Source organism: Festucalex cinctus, chromosome 20, assembly GCF_051991245.1.
Source record: "Festucalex cinctus isolate MCC-2025b chromosome 20, RoL_Fcin_1.0, whole genome shotgun sequence".
Classification (NCBI taxonomy): Eukaryota; Metazoa; Chordata; class Actinopteri; order Syngnathiformes; family Syngnathidae; genus Festucalex; species Festucalex cinctus.
In genome coordinates this window covers 10,391,734-10,413,083 of record NC_135430.1, presented here as the reverse complement: position 1 = coordinate 10,413,083, position 21,350 = coordinate 10,391,734, and the positions used below count along the sequence as shown (strand labels likewise).

The window sequence follows — 21,350 nt, the reverse complement described above, 5'->3', positions numbered from 1 at the left end:
TATTTATTTATTTATTTTTTTATAATTTTAAAAATAACAATAATAATTATAATAAATTATTTCTGGGGTAGAATACATTTATAATCAGCATTAAATGTAAAAAAAAATAAAAATAATAATTCTAAATATTTTTGAGTACTTGTGAAAATGTGTTCTATACTTTGTTTGGTTAAAACAATTCCAGAAAATAAAAGCAATAAAGGGAGAATATAATAAATGACGTGATTCAAAAGATGTTTCTGTCGTATTTTGTATTTATGGTTTGCCCAAATTCTCTTCTGGTTTTAACTGATAAATAATAATCGACCTTAATTAGGAAAAAAAACAAACCTTAGTAGTATTGGCGATACTGGCTTTATTTACTCGATACTGGAATGCTACCAAATTAAAAAACATTTTTATTGTGTTTTCTAATCACTACAAACTCCAACGCACACGTCTTCGAGCTGTTTTATTGCCTATTGCCACTCCCAGTTGAAGTTCAAGCATGCAAATAAGAGAATTACATGCTAGGAAAGTGCACTTAATGCTAACTATGCTATGCTAAGCCACTTCAGCTGTCAGTTAAAGGATTGATTGATTTTCACTTCCTACTTTAGTGTTGTAGTTTTCTAAATATGTCCGCCTCATTTGGGCTTGGACTCGATGGCCTTCATAAGCGGCACCCAGCGGGACACGCTACGCTTGGGCGGGCACACCCGCCTCCACGCCGCGCCCTGAACGTTGACGGGGCCGTCGTACTCGTCCGCCTCGGAGGTGATGTCCATCTTCTGGATGATGAGCTTGAGGAGGTTGTGCTGCTTCTCCAGCATGCCGGACATCTCCTTCAGCCTGGAGAAGAACATTTTAGAGCTTGAAACTCTTTTCGGTTTAGTGTCAACGCATCAAATCCAGCCTTGACCGCGGCGGGAGTAACACATGCCGACTGAGTCAATCAAATTTTAAAATATCAGGATGTCGCTTTTTATACAGGTATCATGCTACCTAAATATCATTAATGTATTTCCAGAAAAATGCTTTTGAGACGTACTGGAGTGGTGTCACGACCACACTTTCCACTAATAGCCACTAATGCATCTAAAACGGCCCACTTTGGCTTTTACATGCATTCACAGTCTAATGACACATGGAAAAAGGTTCATTTGATGTACGGTAATTTCATTTACCTGCACTTTTGTTTTTTGAGCTCGGCCTCCAGCGTGGAGCATCTTTGCGACGCCACCTGCGTTCGCTTCCACTCGTCGTTGGCCGGCACGTTGCCTCCAAATAAGTACATTATATAGTGCTGTGGTTGACAAATGTAAATCGGAGGAATAAATCACAAAAATGCATCATATTTATATTTTATGAGTGTGTTTACCTTGGAGCACTTGCGGTTCGGGTAGATGATGACGGAGGGTTTATCTGCTCGTTTGATGAACCAGTAGGGCAGCTTGTCTTCCAGGGCAGTGTGGAGATCAATCTGGTTTGGCGTGATATGTTTTATTTTTTTGCAACCACATGTAAACCACATCTTTTATGTACTCTAGGAATACTTCTTATCCCGATAGAAAACTTGTTTGTTACCCTTTTAAATGCTTCCACACTTGAAAGGAACATGTATTCATTGGATGAGTAACACAAGGGAAAATGTAAAATCCAACATATCTAATATGGATTCTGTTTCTAGCATGCCGTGTTTGGTAGATTATATCGCACTGGTAAAAATCCTTCTCACCAATATCGACTATGCCGTTAGACAGCCTTTTTATTGCCCCTTTGAAGGGTACCTCATTTGTAAGGAACTTGTATTCATGGGGTGATCAGCACAATGGCAAAGGTAGAATGTGACTAATCTTGTATGGGATCTTGTTGTTGTATGTTTGGCAGACTAGTTTAAATAATCCAAGAAATGTCAGCAACACGCAGCACAATGGCAGATGTAAAATGGGCCAAATCTTGTATGGACTCATGTTTCTTTGCAAACAACTGTTTAAAAAACAAACCTGCATGGCTATTCTTTTCATGGCAGCATTTCTTTGCACTTCTGCAATGTCTCCGACCGCTAAACCAATCTACAAAACAGAAAGGCACGCGTTATCCATGCCTTTCCTTCTTTTACTAAAACGTGCGGGGACGAGCTTACCAGCAAGTTCACGAGGATGATGGGCATCATGAGAACAAATGAGACAAAAGTAATGTACGTCAAACCGCTGAAAGGAAGCTGGTCGTTCAGATACGCGTCCAGGAAGTTGTTCTGGTAATTGAGTTCGCCCACCGTCATGACAAACGTTTGCATCATAGACAGAGGCACGTTCTTGAACTCTTCCTGAAGAATAGGAAGGGTCAAAACAACACATGGCGTGATTACAAGACGGTGATTTGCAACGTTCGGGTAGCACTCGCCATCATGCCTACTTGCATGGCAACAAAAGAAGGTCCACTCTAAAAAACAAATTTGGGACAAAAGGGGACAGACCTCTACTTGGGTCATATTAACCCAACTTTTTGGGAGCGCTGTTTGCACAGAACAACTCCCCAAAATGGGTTGTATTGTATAATGGAAAAGAGAAAAGAAATGTTTTGTGCAAAACAGCTTAAAGAAATTGGGAATAACCCAATTATGAGTTAAAAAACAAGCAAAAAACAGTGACCTAAAAGTCATGATTTGGGTCAATGTGACCCAATTCTCTGGCTCTCTTTCTCTCCCTCTCTCTCTTTTTTTTATTTTTTTTTTAACAATCCTCAAAAAATGGATGATTTTGTGCAATCAAGAAGAAGAAGAAAAAAAGTTGTGTCAAATTCACCCAGGCAAGCAGTCAGACCATTCTGAGCAAAAAGGATAACCCAATAGTGGTCAAAAATTGGACTGACCCTCTACTTGGGTCAATTTTGTAGAAAACAACCCCTTTTGGGGGGTATAAAACAACACCAAAATTTGGTTTGATCAATGGAGCAGGTAGGTCCAATTTTTGACCAAAATTGGGTTAACAGGGCAGTTAAGGGTGTATTAATTTGGGTCAAAACACCAAAACAATGGGTTTTTTGTTAGGTTGACCCAACAAAACAATCCAACAAAATGTAATTTTATTTTTTAATTTTTTATTTTGCAACAAACAATCCCAAAAATGTAATTCTCCCATAAAGTTGGATTTTCCATTGATACTCACCCGTCATTTTTTTATTTTTTTTTTGCGGGGGGGAGGGGTGCTGTTTTGAGAAAAAACAAAAAAACAAAAGCAAAAACAGCTTATCAATTAATTAAAACCAAAGTTAGGTCAACTTGACCCACATAGCATTTGGCCCCTTTTAGCCCATAATTGGGTTATTTTTGCCCTGTTTTTAAAGTGCATTTAGCAACTACATGAGTGCAAAAACGATTACCTGGTTGAGCAGCAGGGCATGGAAGGCCAAGGCGAAAGCCAGCAAGAGATAGAAGAACAGTAGCATGGTTCGAGTGAGCGTCCTGCAGATCTCGCCGAACATCACCACGTAGATGCCGATGCCCTCGAACCTGCGAGGGCGACCTGCCGCAGTCAACCGCCGGGTGGGCCCGATTTTTTTTAATTTTTTTTATTTTTTTTAAACCTACGATTTCCGTACCTCTGGAGAAACATGAGGAACCCGATCCAGGAGTTGAGGACGGCCATGGCGCCCGCTTGCCAGTACCAGGAACCCGACGCGTTGAGCATGAGCGGGATGATGAAGAGAAGCGAGCAGACGGCCGAGGACCAATCGGCTTGGTTGGAGTAATCCTGCAAGTAGCTCCAACGCTAATACGCAAAACAAGTTATGCAAACATTATGGGGCCATTTCATATCATTTAATCAATAATGGTAATGACACTTGTTTAATGGGCAAGTCAGTTTTGTTCTTTATATGTTCTATGTACCCCCAATGCAACAAGACCAAACTTAAAAAAAAAAATGTGTGTAACTTTTTTTTTTTTACCTGTTGCATTATCTGTAAGACTTCCTTAAATATGGAGTAGATGTTCATCACTAGGACGATCACCATACAGAAGGACAGGAACGGACTTTGCTGCTCAACGCAAAGAAAAGCAAATGAAGTATCCGTATGACCTTGTCGAATTATACAATATTGCAAATCAAAAGTAGCGCTCGGGTAGCATTCGCCATCAAAATCGGAAACAGAAACATGGCTAATAAAAATTTTCTCATCGCTCTTTGAGTGTCATTTCATATTTCTTCTCTCTGTTTCTCTCAAAGGCAAGTCACATCACGTCACGTTTTGTTCGGCGCTCGGGAAGCAGCCAGCAACTTGATTGTACCTCCGTGAAGGACACGGGCACCATGGTGATCTGGTGGTTGGTGGTGTTCATGGTGGGCCTCAAGGTCACAATGAGGTGAGTCAGCGGCAGCAGGCCCAGCAGGTACATGAACATGTTGACGATATGCGCCGTGCTCCCGTACGCCACCCTGCGAGATTCATGCGAAGATTGGTCGCAAGAAAAAAAACAAAAACGTGCAAACATGATAAAAAAACAACTCACCACTTCATGGACAGATACTTTTTGCAGACAGGGTGGTTGAGAAGCTCGAGGCGGTTGGACTTCACCATTGCCTGCGAAAAATAAGAATATCCTGAATATCTGCACGGTGACACACTATATTATGTAATTGAAAACTTTCTTTTCGGCACTTGAGCAGCCACTGTTTTCCACCAATTATTTTCAAGATTCAAGTGATAACAACACTCCCGTTGATGTTAATGGATACACAGTCTTGTGTTTGTGATGTACAATGGCTGAGGTCAAAAATCCAAACTATACATTTCTATTCGGCACTCTAGCAGCCACTACTTTCAACCAATGTTTTTTTTGTTTTTTGTTTTTTTAAAGTGATGGCAGTATCACATCGAGCCAAAGTGATGCTTATGATAGCTGTGGGCAAAAATTGAAAGCCTACTGTAGTTATGTGTTTCTATTCGGCACTCGAGCAGCCACCATTTTGCATTCATCTTTAAAAAAAAAAAACAGACAGCAGTTTTACATAAAAGCAAGCAACAAATGGGTTGTTTTGTAGTGTTTGAGTTGTTTGAAATAGCTGAGCTAAAACATTAAAATTACATGTCCATCCATGCTTCTAATCACTGCTCGAGCAGCCACTGTTTGGACCAAAAAATTTAACTATAAGGGGGGGACAGTATCAAGGAAAGATGATATTATAAGTAGATAAAAAAGATGTATAGTGCATGTTTGTATTCGGCAGCCACAGTTTTCTCTTTTACTTACATTGAGTGCAGCAAGCGGCTGTACCCGATTCAACTTATCCCCTTTCTTCTGCATTTCGAGCGGCGCTTGCAGCCACTTGAAGTCGTATTCAATCTGTGGAAGGAGGACATCAGTTTGACTGTATCTTCAGTTGGCGAGACGCCTTCAGATAGAATTAATATTGATGAATTACGTGGTATTCAGAGGAGTTGTGATCGTCCTCGGACTCCTTGACGCAGCGGTCCAATAGGTGCTAAGTAGCAGGAATGCATGTTAAAATTTGCAAATCATGGACGCGTAAATCGCTAGATGACAAACCTTGTAGGTCTCGGGCAAGTATTCAATCATGTCCATGATGGGGCATCGTTGGGATCCTCCGATTTTGTACTTAGTCAACGCTTCCGCACACCTGCCAAGACAAGCGTATACATGGTGTAACTACAAGATTTTTCTTTTCGGCACAGGAGTAGCTGCTATTTTCCAACATTATTTTTTAAACAATAAGGGATGACAGGCTCATGTCAAGATGTTTTCAGTAAATGAGGTAAAAAAAAAAATAAAAAAAAAGGTACGTTTTCTATTCGGTACTCGAGCAGCCGCTGTTTTCCACCAACCAAGAAGTTGTACATACCTCTCACTGTCAATGACGGCATTGACCACATCCTGCTTTCCGTTCTGCAGCGCTTCGTGAAAGAAGGACGTGTCGCTCTTGTTCAGCGAGAACTCCGCCCCCCGGTTCACCATGACCATGACCGCCGCCACGTGGCCCATCCTCGCTGCGATGTGGAGGGCGCTGTTCTGTAATGTCACATGATGGCAGGTAATTCCTTTTAATATTGTCAACTTTTCCGATTGGGGGGGGGGAATAATAATTCGTACCCCGTCTTCATCTGTTTTATCCAGCAGTTTCATATTGGCGGATAATATAATGTCCATAGTTTGTGTGTAACCCTCTGAGGCTGCGTGGTGCAAACAGGTCCAGCCCTTGTAATCACTACAGACAAACACAAAAATTTACGCTGCAAAACAAACATAACATCACACAAATGTGAACCACTGCACTACCAACAGCCCAGGGCGATTTAGAAAGGTGTGATTGATGTTTACCTGTGAAAAAGAGCCCCTTTACGCAACAGGAGCCCCACCACCTGCGTGTGCCCCCCCCTGGATGCCAAGTGAAGCGGCGTCAGGCCCCGCTCGTCGCCTTCATTGAGCAAGCGCGAGTCTGTGATGGTCTCCAGCAATCGATGACACGTGTTGATTCGGCCGTACCTATGGGGGGGGGGGGGGGGGGGGGGCAAAAACAATCGCAACACTAGTGTTAGCTTCTGAGGTTGGATCCCAAAAGCGCAGACACAAATAACTCTTTATTCGCATAATATCGAGAGGCGTAGAACAAACTTGACTAGACGACAAACAATGAGAATGCATCGAGAATCAAGAGACGCCAAGCCCCCTTGGGCTGTGGAGATGCACAGGTGAACCGAGCTAATAATCCGACAAACACACACTTCTCGGTTTAGCTTAAATAGACAACAAATCGATGTGATTGGTTGTGGTTAGACATGTGGGTAACAGGATTGACATGGAAATCTGATTGGCTGTTGATTCTTGACATCACATAGCTCTTGACATCACATAGCGTTTTTCCATTTGAAACCAGATGATGGTTACATCAGTTCAAAACGGTCACCTATGACCCAAACATAACATAACCCCTTGCATGACCCAAACTTAACCCTGGCATGACCCAGTCATGACAACTAGAGGGCATGTAAGAGGCCTCAGAGGACCCCAACATAGTCAAAAACCTTTTTGGTCCAGGGAACCCTTACAGGCAGGTTTCTAATAGTTTACCATTTTTCATCATAGCTTGTTTTTGTTTTTATTTTGATTTGACTCTTGTTTTTTACACCAGTTAGTTTTAATTAGTTTTTAAGTGCAGGTTACTTCCTTTTTACGAGATTTTTTAAAAGCATTTTAATTGTATTTTGTTAACATAACAAAAAAAAACATAAGAACAACCCCCCCCCCCACACACACACACACTCATTTTAGTCATTTAACCCACAATGTTGGGTCAAATTAATAACCCACAAAGCAAGGCGATTTTCCATTTTATATATATATTCTTTCATTTTGTGAGACGGTATACACTATCTTTTTTTTTTTTTCATGAATAGCTCGGCTATATGGTAAATATGGGTCAAAAATAACCCCCCCCCCCCAGATTCTTTTTTTCTCTTTTGTGTGTGTGTGTGTGTGTGTGTGTGTGTGTTTTACTCAATTCACCAGACCTTTTGGTTTCAATGAATAATCCAAAATTTAGGTGAAATTGCCAGCCAACTCTTTTTAGAGTGCAAGCTACAGTTTTCAGACCCCCAGTAGTCCAGGCTCCCCAGTTTGAGAACCATGTTTTTTTGGGTTTAGGTTTATTGAACGTATAATTTTTTTTTAACGAGTGCAGTGGGACATCATGCTGATGATATCATAGCCCTTCATCTGCCCTGTCGCACTACTGGAATGAGTACATGACCACTCATTTCACACCTACTAAAAAAAAAAATTAAAATAAAAAATCACATATGCTTCACTAATTGGATTCTATTCTAGGCCTTTGGGTTAGTGCGTAATGGAGATGTCATGGCCAATTAATCGTCAAAAAAAGCTTTTTTGTGCCAAAAAACCTGGATGCTGAGGTAACGCCGAAACCCACTGAAATACTTTTGTCCCCATATAACGTTTGTCCAATTAGGAAGATGAGACAGTTGGCTTCAGTCTCGGGTCTCTGAAGAGTCATATTTTAGCCGTTATGCTCCTGCAGAGTCATTTTTCTTTCTTTTTTTTAATTTCAAACAGCATATCGAGTAAAACAGGAGTATTCACTATGCGTCGTTAAGAGTGAGCTGTAACAATGAATATTTCCTGTTTTTCTTCTGCTGAAGGCTGTTGCAGCAAAGTGGAGCCTGTGGTGTATAATAGTGCCGATTGACTATTCACAATTGTATTCATGAGGAGACTAAGGGCAATAAAACAAAAAGCCCACTGTAGTGAAGTGAACACTATGAAGTGTAATGGTGCTACTAGCCCGAACCCGAATGGTTTTGTTTCATCATGCGTGGTCCAATGGTTAATAATTGACTTCGTGTCATTGGACTTGCACACAAGGCTTTTTATTCAAGAGGAGACTGAGGGCTGCTGCAGGAAAGTGGAGACTGTTGACTATAATTGTTGACTACAACCTTTATAACTAATTAAACTAGTTTTTTTTTTAATTATTATTATTATTAAATAGATGAGGAGGGCAAGTTTAATTGCGAGGAGACTTAGGGCAACATCTGCCATACAGTAGTAGCTCACTGGATAGCAAATTAAGAGAACAGAGAAAACGGGCCGCTACAGCATGGAGTATAATAGTGTGGCCTCAAATCTAAGACCCTGACCGTTATGCCTCCAATGTTCCAATGTCTGCTCTCCAAAGTAAGGGTAGAATGGAAATGGGCTGATGCAGCAAATAGGAGATTGAGGAGACCTCATTATTCGTTCACCCATGCCCTTAGTCTTGTGACAATACTAGCAATGGAGAGGTGACATCTTGTTGTTTAGCTTGCGTGCAAGTTTAGGAACAGTTTATTCATGAGGAGACTAAGGGCCACTGCAGCAAAGCGGAGACTGCGGAGTAAAATAAATCTTAATAATAAATTTTAAATCAAATAAATCTTATGTTTTCTATATGGTATTGGCTGGTCACTGCTTTTAGTCTCAAAGGGGGACCAATAGTAGCACAAAAACAGGCCTCTGCAGCCAAGAGGAGACTGTGGCGCATAAGCAACAGCTGCGCTCCATCCCGGGCCCTCAGGGCTAGCAAAGCTACTCACTGAGCGGCAAAGTGCAGGGCGGACTTCTTGTCCTTGGACTTGCACGCCAGGCCCAGCTGGCCCGAGAGGCCCAGCATGTTGCGCACCGAGTCGTGGATGCCCAGCCGGCACGCGTAGTGCAGCGGCGTGCAGCCCTCGTTGTCCTCGCAGCTCAGCAACGCCTTCACGCTGCTGCGCTAAAAAAAAAAAAAAAAAAAAAAAAAAAAGCAGTAGAAGAAACGTCATCATCAGCTGAAGCAGATAATTGCTCGCGCTTATGTAACATGCATCCTATCTGAAGTTAAAAGCAGATTATGTAAGTATGGTAAACAGGAAGACCGCACATAACTTGGACTGGAAATCTTCAGTGTGGGAATTGAGCTTTAACTAAGCCACACCCCCAAAACGGACTGACCAATCAGAGTGCAGCAATTTCTTTTTATTTATTTGACATATTTTGTTTCTTTTTTTTTTTCTTAAACAGGTAATTATGGTCAAACAATAATAGGTTCTAATGACTTTTTTTTAATTGTGCTTTGGCCACACCCCCAAAAATGGAAAGGCCAATCAGGGCGTAACTTTTTTTTCTTTTGTTTGTTTTTTTATTTAAGATTAGTATGTACTATTTGCTCTATTATGAAAGTCAAAAAAATATCCACACATTTTAAAAAAATATTTGCTTTTGAGTAATTCGACTAGCAAACAGCGCTTACCATCTTCACAGGGACAAACATTTACCTGCAGTACATCTTCCGGTAAATTCTTCAGCCCCTTGGGTTGCAAAATGGCCAGGTGAAGGAAGTTACAGCCAAACCTGTCGGTTAGGTTGACATTGACCCCTAAAAAAAAAAAAAAAAATTCATTAATAAATAAAAATATGGCGAGAAACTAGAATTCCGGTCAAAAAGGTGAACGTTTGGTCTTCCACCTTTGGACAGTAGCAGCGCAACGGTCCTCCACGCGCCGCAACTTGTTGCCAGCAGCAAGGGAGGGTTGCCCTTACAGTCCACGGAGTTGACATCTGCACCCTGCGGGAAATGTACAGAAAAGCAGGTCACATCTGCATGAAATACATCAATCAAATTGTATCATGGCAATAAACTTTTCCCCGTGTAGCCACATCATTTTTAATTAAAATGAACGAAGCACGCACGTCTATTTCCTGCTATGGTGTTTGTTTAAATAATCAAAAAGCGGTCAACTTGAGCATGCTTTTTTTTTGTTTTTTTTCTGGCAACAGCAGATGGTGACAGATGGTCAACAAGTAATTGCAAGCAACCTTTACAAGCTCTATTTGTTCAAAGGTCAAAACACAATACCATATTGTTAGGATATATTGAGGAATTCATATTATTAGGGATTGCACTCTATATATTTTGTGTAGACGTTTACCAAAGATATGAGGTACTCGGCTAAGTCGATGTGGTCAAATATGGTCGCCCTGAAAAGACGAAGAGGAGAAATGGGTGTTATTGTAAGGCAGGCACATTATATTACCATGAGTTTGTTTCTTTAATGTCATGGTGTGTATGGAGTTTCATTTTACAAGCAGGTGTAGTAGGAATAAATCATTCTTGTGATCCGTCCAAAAGCAGTCATTCATCCATCCATAAATTTATATTCCGTATACTAAGATCTTTGTATCTAACCTGTCCATCTGTCCACACCATCTTTGGTCCATCCATATTGATCCCTATTGATACATCCGTTGTACATCGGTGCATCCCTTTATCCAACTGTTCATACCTCCTTCATCCATTCATGTATATCCATCCATCCATCCATCCATCCATCCATCCATCCATCCAGTGCCAGTCCATTCATTCATTCATCCATACCACCTTGATTATCCATCATCCATCCATCCATCCATCCATCCATCCATCCATCCATCCATCCATCCATCCATCCATCCATCCATCCATCCATCTTGTGCCAGTCCATTCATTCATTCATACCACCTTGATCATCCATCCATCCATCCATCCATCCATCCATCCATTCTACCTATAAATCCATCATCCATCCATCAGCAACTGTTTGCCCTTCCACCCCTTACACATTCCTCTGTCCATCATCCATCCTTTCATTGATGGCTCCATCCATCCGCACCATATTCATTCCTTCATCCAGACCACCCATCTTGCATCCATCCATAGGCACAGTCATGTACGAGTTGGTACCTTGGCCTTGAAGTTTTTCGTTCCTGACAGAGCTAAACAACCCAACTTGTAATAGAGTTGAAATGCCATCTAAATTTTTCTCATTTTTGTCTCACAACACAAAGCAAAACAATTTAACCTCGGGACGGCTCGTTACACGAAACCCTCGCATGTTGCGCTCGTCGTCAAGCTACCGCCAACGTACTCTCCCTTGACCCATTCTTCCATCCATGCGCGCAGCCATGATGCGGCGAGAGGGCCCACTTGTGCAGCGGCGTCTGACAAGCTCCATCCTTGAGGTTAATGATGTCCTCCACTCGGCCATGAGAGCACAGCATCATTTTGACCACGTCGATGGCACCCTGGGTACACGCCAAGTGCAGCGGCGTCGACTTGTCATGCTTCACGCCAAACAAACACAAACAAACAAACAAACAAACAAACGCATCAATTAAACCGACGCGTTGACGAGATTACGTTGTCTCCGCACGCTGACATATTGAGTTTGACAGAGCGGCGCAAACACAGGACTTGGTATATACACACACACTCATGTATGGTGCACTTAGCGAAGCGTCACCCAGACTTGCTGGCAGAACGCTCAGATGTGTAACACGAGCCTTTAATGAGAAAAGCAGGACTGGCAGGAGGAGGCCGCTGATTGTACCTCAGTGTGAGTGGAGGTCATTTGTTACAAGTTAGCACGGCAGCGCTCTCTCCCCTTCTCTCTCTCTCTCTCTCTCTCTCTCTCTCTCTCTCTCTCTCTCTCTCTCTCTCTTCACTTTGTATGGCGATTTCGCCATCATGTCCGCCCACTTTGCAATGATGAAAACCAAAAATTGATCAGTTTAAGCATTTTGCACATATCTTATGTGTGCTTCAGTTTAGGTAGTAAATGGACAAAATACAAAAAATAAAAAAATAAAATCTTTGGGAAATGGCTGTTTTGAACCCAAAATATGTACTTAAAATGACAAATTTTCTGTGACTTTTCAGAAATGGGTTCTTGAGACTTTTTTTTGTGGGTCAACTCATGATAATAGCACCTACCAAATTTCAAGTTCTAAACTCCTTCACTCCCAGCCATTTTCACAGAAGCAATTCCGTTCGCTCCCGGCTGTTTTACTGAATTTTGACTGATTTTGCAAGGCCCACAGAATATTGTGTTCTACTGCTATAAAAACATGGAACCTACCAAAAGAAAGATTAGAGTCTCTTCTTTCATCAGGAAAAAAAGTATGTTTCGCTTTCCGTTTTGCAGCAATTAGCATTAGAATATAGCTAAGTTTCATTATTATTCACAAATCTGAATAAATATGTCTGGGTCAGAAATTGGACTGCCCTACTAACTTGGGTCAGTTTTACCAACTGATCTGAATATATGACTGGATAGCCAATAGGCCAATACTTTTAAAGTATCGTCTATTGCTATAAAAACATGGACCCTACCAAAAGACAGATGAAAGTCTCTTTTTTTCATCAGGAAATAAAAGTATATTTCTATCTGTTTCAGTTTTGCAGAAATTAGCATTAGAAAAGAGCTAAGTTTCATTATTATTCACAAATCTGTTTAAAACAATGGGGAAAGGAGCTGGTTGCAACATAGCCCTGGCTGATCTCTTATACTCTGCTACCACATGCTGGCCGTATATTGTAATAACTACCATTGCTCTAAGCCACCTCTTCATGTAAGGTGCATCAAAGCCTTCTGTATGCTCTAGCATAAAAAAAAAAAAAAAACAGTATAAATACGTTTTTTGGAGTGCAGTACAAAGTATTAAAAAACATATTTACCCATTTTTGTTTTTGAAAGAGTTAAGGAAAACTGGCTGAATTTTCTCTTATGTAATGGCCAAAATGAGCCTAAACGTCCGCTTGAAATCAAAATGGTGGCCTTCCTGTGATATTTTTGATTCGAGTTCTAGACTTTTTGTTTTTTTTGTTTTTTTTTGTGGGACTACGCATAATGGACAGAGCTATCAAATTTCATGTTGCAACGTGAAATCGGCCTCCGGCTCTGAATTTTCGGACCAAATTCCAGGAAGCTCTATCAAATAAGTACCTGTTTCTGGTCAATTTTGGCTCCCTTGTCGATGCAGAATCGAATGGTCTCCACGTTGCCGCCCCGCACAGCCAGATGCAGAGGAGAGCTATTGGATTTGTCCACATAGTTAATGTGGTTTTCACCCAAGTAGCCCAGTTCCTCCCCTGTTGGCGGATAATTCAATCACGTGTAATAGAATTAGGCCACACACTGACAAGTAAAAAAACATGCATGTAAATGTAAATCAGGATAGATATTATGTATATACGCCAGTTAATCTCATTAATTTAAGAATAAACATGAATTTACTCAATTTTAATTTCACAAATAGTAAGTGTAATAATGATATGTTTTTGTAATAATTTTGAATAATTTATTTCAGTACGTTAGAAAATATACTCGTACATATTACTTACCGGCCTTCAGGATGAACTCCAAGGCCTTTTTTGCACCTGCAAAGGCAGCCGCATGCACCGCAAAGTGTCCCAGCTTGTTCTGCTGGCAAAGGCGTGCTCCGTGCTTTACCTTTTCAAAAACACACATAAGAGGTTTTTGTGATTTATATGTACTAGGGATAGACAAATCAGCATTTTGACGAATATCGGCAACGGCCATTTTGTGAAATTATGCTTTGCTTACCAACAAGCTGAGCGCTTCGCAGTTATTGAGCGAGCAGGCCATCATGACGGGAGTGTTGCCAAGGTCCCCGGGCTGGTTGTAGTCCACGGTGCCGTAGGAGAGCAGCAGCTGCCAAGGACAAACACTCATTTCGCTAGTCAACAAGTGAAGACTGACGCATGATTGACTGGCGACCCGTCCAAGGTGTCGCTTGCCCCAATGCCATCTGCGATTGACTGGCGCTGACGTCAGTTTACGGCGTGTGAGCGCCAAGGCTGAGGCCAAACTTTTCATCAAGAGTGGGGAAAGCAATTAGTGTTGCTTTCCCCACTTTGAACATTTTATTACCTCCGCCGAGGAGGGTAAATTCATGACAATCGACATGCAGTTTGGTGGACACAAGTATGATAACAGGACACACAAAAAAATCTCAAGGACGCGTGCCTGAAAATGAGCAGGAAGTCTGCCATTTTGGTGTGAAGCAGCCATTTTGAAGGGAAACATTGACCTGGATGTCATGCCTGTGTTTTGTTTGGGGCAAGGGTTATGTTTAGGTCATGCCAGGGTTATGTTTGGGTCATGACTGTGTTGTGTTTGGGGTCAAGTGTCTGCCAGCAACTAGTTTCAACTGGTATGAAGCTATGTGAAGTCAGAAGCTATGTGATGTCAGGAATCTTTAATCTCTTTATCTGGTCAACAGCCAATCAGATAATTCCATGTCAGTCCTGTTAGCCACATGTCTGGCCACAGCCAATCAGATCCATTCTCTGTCTATATAAGTCTGAAGTGTGAAGTGTGTTTTCGCCGATTTATTCCTCTGTCCATCTGGCCACCTGCTCATCTGCTCCTCGGCCCAAGTTAGTTCCACGCCTCTTGATGTTATGCGAATAAAATGTTAAACTCTTATTTATGTCTGCGCTTTTGGGATCCAACCCCAGAACATAACACTGGAAAGTTAGAAAAATCCAGCACCCGACATTAGTTTGACCTATCAACCTGAAATTGGGTGTACATGTCAAGTACCCATGCCTGAAATTGAACAGTAGTTTGTTTTGAAGCAGCCGATGTTCGGCGATATCCAAGACTTGTACAAATTTCTTACTTGGTAATTGGGACTCACCTCCACGAGCCTGTTGTGTCCCAGGCTGATGGCCAAGTGCAGGGGCGCCAGAAGCGCCGCGTTGAGGACGTTTGGGTTGGCATGCAGGTCCATTAGAACTCTGCAGCTCTCCGCCTGGTTCTTGTCCACGGCCCAGTGGAGGGGCACATCGCCGCGCTCGTCACAGCCGTTCAAAGCTTGTAGGAAAAACAAGGACGTTTACAAATGAACTAGAGTGTGTACAACATCTCTGCGTACAGGTGATGGACCGAGGCCGTACTCTGCGGGCCCAGGACGTTGGTGATGAATTGGATGAGGGTGATGTGGCCCCCCGCGGCGGCGTGATGAACGGGTCCGGCGCCGTACTCATCTTTCTCACTTAGGACCTCAGGGCTCTTCCTCACCAGGCTCTCCAGCAGAACCTGGTCACCCTTCTCGGCCAACTAAACCACAGAGGAGAGAGGTAAACGTTTTACTATTGATGCTTTGCCACCTACGACATGTTACATGTGGCCGAAACGTCAAGCACGTTGAATCGAGTTGTATTCACACGAGTAGCGTGGCATTTTTTTTTTTCATTAAAATTAGTGCTCGTTGCTGATAAAATTCTGCATGCTTTTGAGTTTTATGTCTGTGTAATAGTACCCCCAGGTGCACTTGAAAAACAGCTTGGTCAGAAACGACACAATTTGGGTATCTTTTTTTTGGGATAACTCAACTTTTGGGGTCAAATAAATCACCTACAAAACAACCCCGTTGTTTTGTGTCCGGGTCAGAAATTGGACCGCCTAATTAACTTGGGTCAGTTTTATCCACTGATATGAATATATGACTTTTGAAGTCGCGAGGCCGCCATATTGCTCCTCCTAAGAAACTATACAATCCTATACATTTACAGTATGGAAAGTGGAGAACATTTGAGACAGTACTTAGTAGTAACAGCATGGTTCATTATGTTTTCGTTAAACATAAACAAGAGGATTTCAGACATCTTACAACTTGCCTTAAATACATGTATACATTATATGCTTCATGATGTTTACAGCAGGAAACTTGTATATATTTTATTAAATATAACTGTAATCCAACAAAAGATGCCTCTGTCAAATCTAATATTGGTGTCTAAGGAACTGAGCGATAAAAGGGGGTCTTCAAAGCTGCACATACCGTCCACTTGTTAATTATTATTATTATTATTATTATTATTATTATTATTTAATTGTTAAACCACCCTGCCCCCCGGCCCTATACTAACTGCCTCTGAGCTGGATATGTGTAATCTGTATGTATACCATATGGTTTATACCAGGGGTAGGGAACCCTGGTCCTCGAGAGCCACTGTCCTGCCTGTCTTCCATGTTTCCCTCCACCAATACAGCTGATTTGATGAACTGGCTTCTACAGAACTTCCTGATGATGATAATGATGATAACGAGTGAGCTGTGTTGGAGGGAGCCATGGAAAACAGGCGAGACAGCAGCTCTCGAGGACCAGGGGTTCCCTACCCCTGGTTTATACAGTAGTCTGCTCGCGAGATGGGAGGAGCAAGATGGCTGCCCTGTCACTTCAACGGCTTGTACAGCAGTTTTAATAGCATAGTTTCAATAGAACAGCTCTTTTTGTATAAAACAATCTTTGTGGGGGGTTTGTTTTGTGGGTTATTCATTTGACCCAACTTTTGGGGTTAAATAAATAACCCCAAAAGTTGGATCAGTCCCTTTTTACACCCAATATGGGCTATTTTTTTGAAAATGTTTTTAGAATGTGGCCATGGTGCGCTCACCAGAATGCAACAAAATGGTCATCAAATTGAGACAAAAAAGAAACGCGCAAAAACTCGCCGTATGGTTTGTAAAGTACAATGTGACCGAGTGCTATTTTTTTCTTATGAAAACACAACAATTTGTGGGGAATGCTGGGTCGGCCTGTTATATTCATGTTGAAAGATGATTGAGGAAATGACTGTTGTTAGTTACGAGCATGGAGACAGAATGAATTAAATTCATGTCTCTATCTCTGTTCTCACATGACAGGATGGGTTTCTCTAATGGGGGCTTAATGTTACATAATGCATCACTTCAATTATATCATTTAAAAAAACACCTCACCTCGAATACATTTAGATGCGCCAGGGCTGGATCCTCATCTTCTATCACGTACGTGTAACAACTGGTCTGCCTGGCCACGTCCCTGCCGAAGTTCATCACTCACCCTTCCATGTGCGTGCGTGTGTGTCACCATCCACAAACATCACCACACACACAGACATAGGAAACAAATAAGGATGTATAGCAGCCATATCTCCATTTGGGCTGGCAAGAGGACAGATAAGACCTTAAGCCGAGCCTTGAGGGGAAATTGGCCCACGTGACATCATCCTTACCCCCTCCGGAAGGACGCTCAGATCCCGTTCTGGTTCCCGGGGTCGATGTGGAGAAAAGTAATTATGCTCCTCTCGGCAGGAGGGGGCGGGGCAGGGGTGCGCCTGGGAGCGAGGGGGTACGTCCTTGGGTGATCCTGGGAAGGCGAGATAGTGGAAGGTGCGTCATAGACGCAAAGGAGTGCAACGGAATTTCGGTTTTCGGGATGAATCTCTTCCCGAAAGTCTGAGCAAAAGTTTTTCTCATTGGAAATAATCAAAACCCAATAAATCTCAATAATCCCAAAATCATTACCAGGTTATAATCTAACAATCGATCATGAATGTATCACGTCCACCCTGTTTGTGTTCTAATCCTTTCATTGGCAGTCGAGTGTGTAACAAGATACAATAAAACATCTGCCAAAATGTTTCCTGCCTGATCTTCATCAATATTTGAATAACTTTTCATCATTTTATCGTCTTACCCTGGAGACCGCAGCGCACAAAGAGAAAAATGGGGATTCATTTTCTCCAAATGAAATTGGACAATGGCGCTGGCTGGCTGGATTCTGGGAAGCAAATGAGTCACGGTGGCTTTTCATTCTCGTTTGTGCTATAATCGACTCGGCCTCACTTGTTATGTTTGGACAAGTTTGCCCGTTATTATGAGGGAGAGCGTTCAGCCTGCACTGAAAAAGTCACGACAACAATGATTGAGCAATTGATTTGCATGTGTGCGGCTGTGTTCTTGAAGCAATGGATATTTGAATACAAATGGTGCAGCATCACATGCTCAGCCGAGCACTGTCAAGGCCCTGCTGAGTATTCTTGTAAAAATGCATCTATATTCCCAATTTTTAAAAATGGATTTATTCTTAAAAACATGATTACAAAAGGCTTTAAATATTTAAAAAATATACAAATTATTAAAAATATTTTGCAAAAATCGACTGTTTTTGTAAAAAAAGAAAACTTCTCACTGCTTTCTGTTAAACAAAACTGAGAATTATTATTTTAAAATATCGATACTAGTGAAGTTAAATTTTTTCTCATCATTTTCTGATGTTTTAATTGTAATAACTTTTTTACTTTATTTTCATTACAATAAGATTTTTATTTAAAAAAAAAAAAAAAAAAAAAAAACTTTATCGTCGTAATCTTCCAACTTACAATGATTTTAAATGTGGGCTCACTATTTGGCACTCTCCTCATCTACCAACTTATAGTTGCTTATCAAAGAAAAATAATAATAGCAAATTTAAAAATCAAGTCAGTCTCACTCTTTGGCAAACTTCATGTGAACTATTTATTTATTTATTTATTATATTTACAGTTTAGTAAGTCTTGGCAAACATATCGTCCATTTACTATTGGTCAAGTTTATGCAGTTATGTAAGACTTTTCAATCAATCAATCAAACTTTATTTATGTAGCACCTTTCATACATTCAAATGCAACTCAAAGTGCTGAACAATTAAAACTTACATTAAAAATTACATGTAACATTCATAACAATAATTAATTTAAAAAATAGTAACATGAATGAGCTCACGAGTCGGCAAACTTCTTTTTTTTTTTAATACATGCGTGTATTATAGCAGTTGATGAAGCCTTTGTAACACATTATCAGAGTACTGCAATCAAGAATCAATTTGTAAACACTTATAAATTTGGTATGATCCCTATTTAGCAAGTTTCACAGTCCGACTTCCTACTGAAGTTATCAAAGTGCGATAGTGAATGACTAATTAATAAACCTTTTTAAGTGCAGGCTCACTATTTGGCAATCTTCTCAGTTGCTAATTAAGAGTTTCTAAAAACACTAATTAATATGCAAATGAAATCATAAATCACTTCAAATGCAGGTGCACTATTTGGCAAGCATTTCTCATCGTCGTTACGGCTAAGTTCTTAATTATCAACAATTTAAGTAATACTTTCTCTCAATTAATTAAAATAAAGACAATCTATCTTACTTGAAGTGTTTTGAAGTAGAGGATAATCTTCTAGATGTTTAAGTGCTTGCCTCCTCCTCCTCTTTCTTCTTCTTCTTGCTTCCGACGCTGACAAGATGCCGTCCCGGCGACCCTTTCATTATGTTGTTCTCAGCCCGAGTGCGGCCATGCCCACTTGGTTAATGAGAGGAAATAGGACCGGCCGCGGTACATTAAAGCGGCAAAACGTGATATGTGCAAATGCTGGTAAAAGGGAAGGACGTATGGCAGGCCTGGGGAGGGTTGAGGTGGAGGTTTGTTGGGGGGGGTTCAGCCTCACCATTATCGTCTGTTTACCGAGCCGGGCTTCATTGTTGTTATGTTTGAAAAGCTGTCTGTGACATTTCTATAAAGCTGACCACCCGGCTGCACACGGCGGTGTATACGATCCATCAAACCTTGCGGACGGAAGGAAGCAATTTGCGTTTCTTTCCCCCTCTTAATGTGACCTTTACGACCCACCCCCATTCTCCTGTGGGGGATTTTACAAACAAATACAGTGGTCTCTTGGAATACTTTTCATTGAGATCGCTCAACTCCTATCTCTGATCATCAGTACGGCATTAACATTAGTCGTACTATGCAGAGGATAAAGAATATATGACTGTTGTTATATTGTCTGCGACATACTGAATGTTATTGCGCCGTGTGTGATCAACCCGTTGCTTCAATGGCTACAGCACCACAGCCTAGATTCTAGACAGGATTAGAATTAATGTAGCCTCTTAAATTATTCATATTCTGTTTAACAATGTTGTTTTTATAAACCACAATACTGTTGAGTGTTCGTCTTATGAAATAAGCACGCCAGAAAAAATTTTTTTGATCGTTTTTGTGGGACGGATTAATGACTGGTGGGCAGGTGCACGCCATTGAGACAATATTCAAATGCTATAAATGTTGACATAGCCATTACCTAAACAAACAGGACAAATCACCAGAACAAGTGTAGCCGACACACATCTGTGTGTGCGCACACACACAAATACACACCGTGAATGATGTTTGCTTTGCGATTGGCCGAATGTGAGGCTTGAAGAACAATAACCGGGCAAATATTATTTTACAGCCTATTAGATGTACGGAGGATAACAAAGGCTCCCCTGTTTTGACTGCTGAGCATTACCAAGGTGTTTTAGTAGCACACTGGGAAAGAAATCATTAATAGTGGAAATATTAAAGTCGTGATTTTGACATATCTGAATTCTTACACAAACTAAGATGCAAACTATCCGTAACCGTTCGCCAGAATTCAAAATGGTACCGCCCACTGTTTTACGGTGTTCTCAAACGAGGATGTAGCAAGCTAACATACTGACAGATTAAAAAAAATGCAATACTAAATGATCTTAAGAAGAGTCTCTTTGGCTATTTTTCAACATTTCCACCTACTCAAGACTGACACTCGTACAGTCCAATTGCCTAGCAACATTTTTCAGGAACCAGGAAGTGATCGCAAGCATTTGGACAACAAACACCTGTTTATTTTTTTGACTGTAGTTTTGACTGGGAATTGTGACTCAGGGGTGTCATGACATTGATTGCCAGTACTGGGATGTCCAACTTGAGACGCAGCTGCGTGTTGACTGGAGCATCTGGACTCAACACCCAACTGGGAAGGTGAACATGCGACCAGTCAACCCGACTCCAACCTCGTCGTCCAAACTTGTCATGAAGTGTGAACAAGGAGATCTCACACTTCACACAATTTCATGACGATGACTTTCTGTCATCCATTTCACATCACGCATGTCTTCTGCAGCTTCTACTGTCCACCGGGGTGCGCTAGATCCAACCACAAAGTCTTTGGAACATTGATTATGAGAAGGTTTGCAGTTGCATGACCCGCCAGTTGAGTTCTTGTCCTACTTTGACTTTCTGTGAGTGCAGGATTCAAGTATCTGCATGGCCGCTATTCACGCTGGCCGCATTCAAAACATCGGAGATGTTATTGTGACGAAATTCAATTCAAACCATTCTAGCTGTAACTGCTCAAATCATT

At 41.3% G+C, this 21,350-nt stretch overlaps 2 protein-coding genes across 3 annotated transcripts in view; one reads left to right on the top strand and one right to left on the bottom strand.

Annotated features, from left to right (window-relative positions):
• kcnb2b (potassium voltage-gated channel subfamily B member 2b) overlaps positions 1 to 21,350 on the top strand; it is a 118,013-nt gene that overhangs the window by 3,438 nt on the left and 93,225 nt on the right. For both annotated transcript variants that reach the window (XM_077508818.1, XM_077508819.1), the window contains 3 exons: positions 4,209 to 4,345; positions 5,894 to 6,032; positions 15,253 to 15,455. The gene's annotated coding sequence lies outside the window, so the exon portion shown is untranslated. The remainder of the gene's footprint in view (positions 1 to 4,208; positions 4,346 to 5,893; positions 6,033 to 15,252; positions 15,456 to 21,350) is intronic.
• LOC144009222 (transient receptor potential cation channel subfamily A member 1-like) lies at positions 377 to 17,196 on the bottom strand. Its single transcript, XM_077508823.1, has 27 exons — positions 17,101 to 17,196; positions 15,273 to 15,435; positions 15,014 to 15,189; positions 13,915 to 14,022; positions 13,692 to 13,800; positions 13,294 to 13,439; positions 11,496 to 11,632; positions 10,462 to 10,510; positions 9,998 to 10,097; positions 9,808 to 9,908; positions 9,091 to 9,266; positions 6,320 to 6,484; positions 6,092 to 6,206; positions 5,844 to 6,010; positions 5,531 to 5,621; positions 5,406 to 5,465; positions 5,234 to 5,326; positions 4,493 to 4,563; positions 4,271 to 4,418; positions 3,931 to 4,020; positions 3,583 to 3,752; positions 3,364 to 3,493; positions 2,126 to 2,308; positions 1,986 to 2,054; positions 1,361 to 1,462; positions 1,167 to 1,285; positions 377 to 831 (listed from the first exon to the last, which is right to left on the bottom strand). Exons 1-27 carry the CDS (start codon positions 17,194 to 17,196, stop codon positions 627 to 629), a joined length of 3,339 nt encoding a protein of 1,112 aa, XP_077364949.1. The 3' UTR covers positions 377 to 626.

Coding starts and splice junctions, on each gene's coding strand:
- LOC144009222 (XM_077508823.1), bottom strand. CDS start 17,196: ATGAACTTCGGCAGGGACGTGGCCAGGCAGACCAGTTGTTACACGTAC. Junction 10,098..10,461: donor CCGAGTACCTCATATCTTTG/GTAAACGTCTAC, acceptor CATTTCCCGCAG/GGTGCAGATGTCAACTCCGT. Junction 3,494..3,582: donor TTCCTCATGTTTCTCCAGAG/GTACGGAAATCG, acceptor TCGCCCTCGCAG/GTTCGAGGGCATCGGCATCT.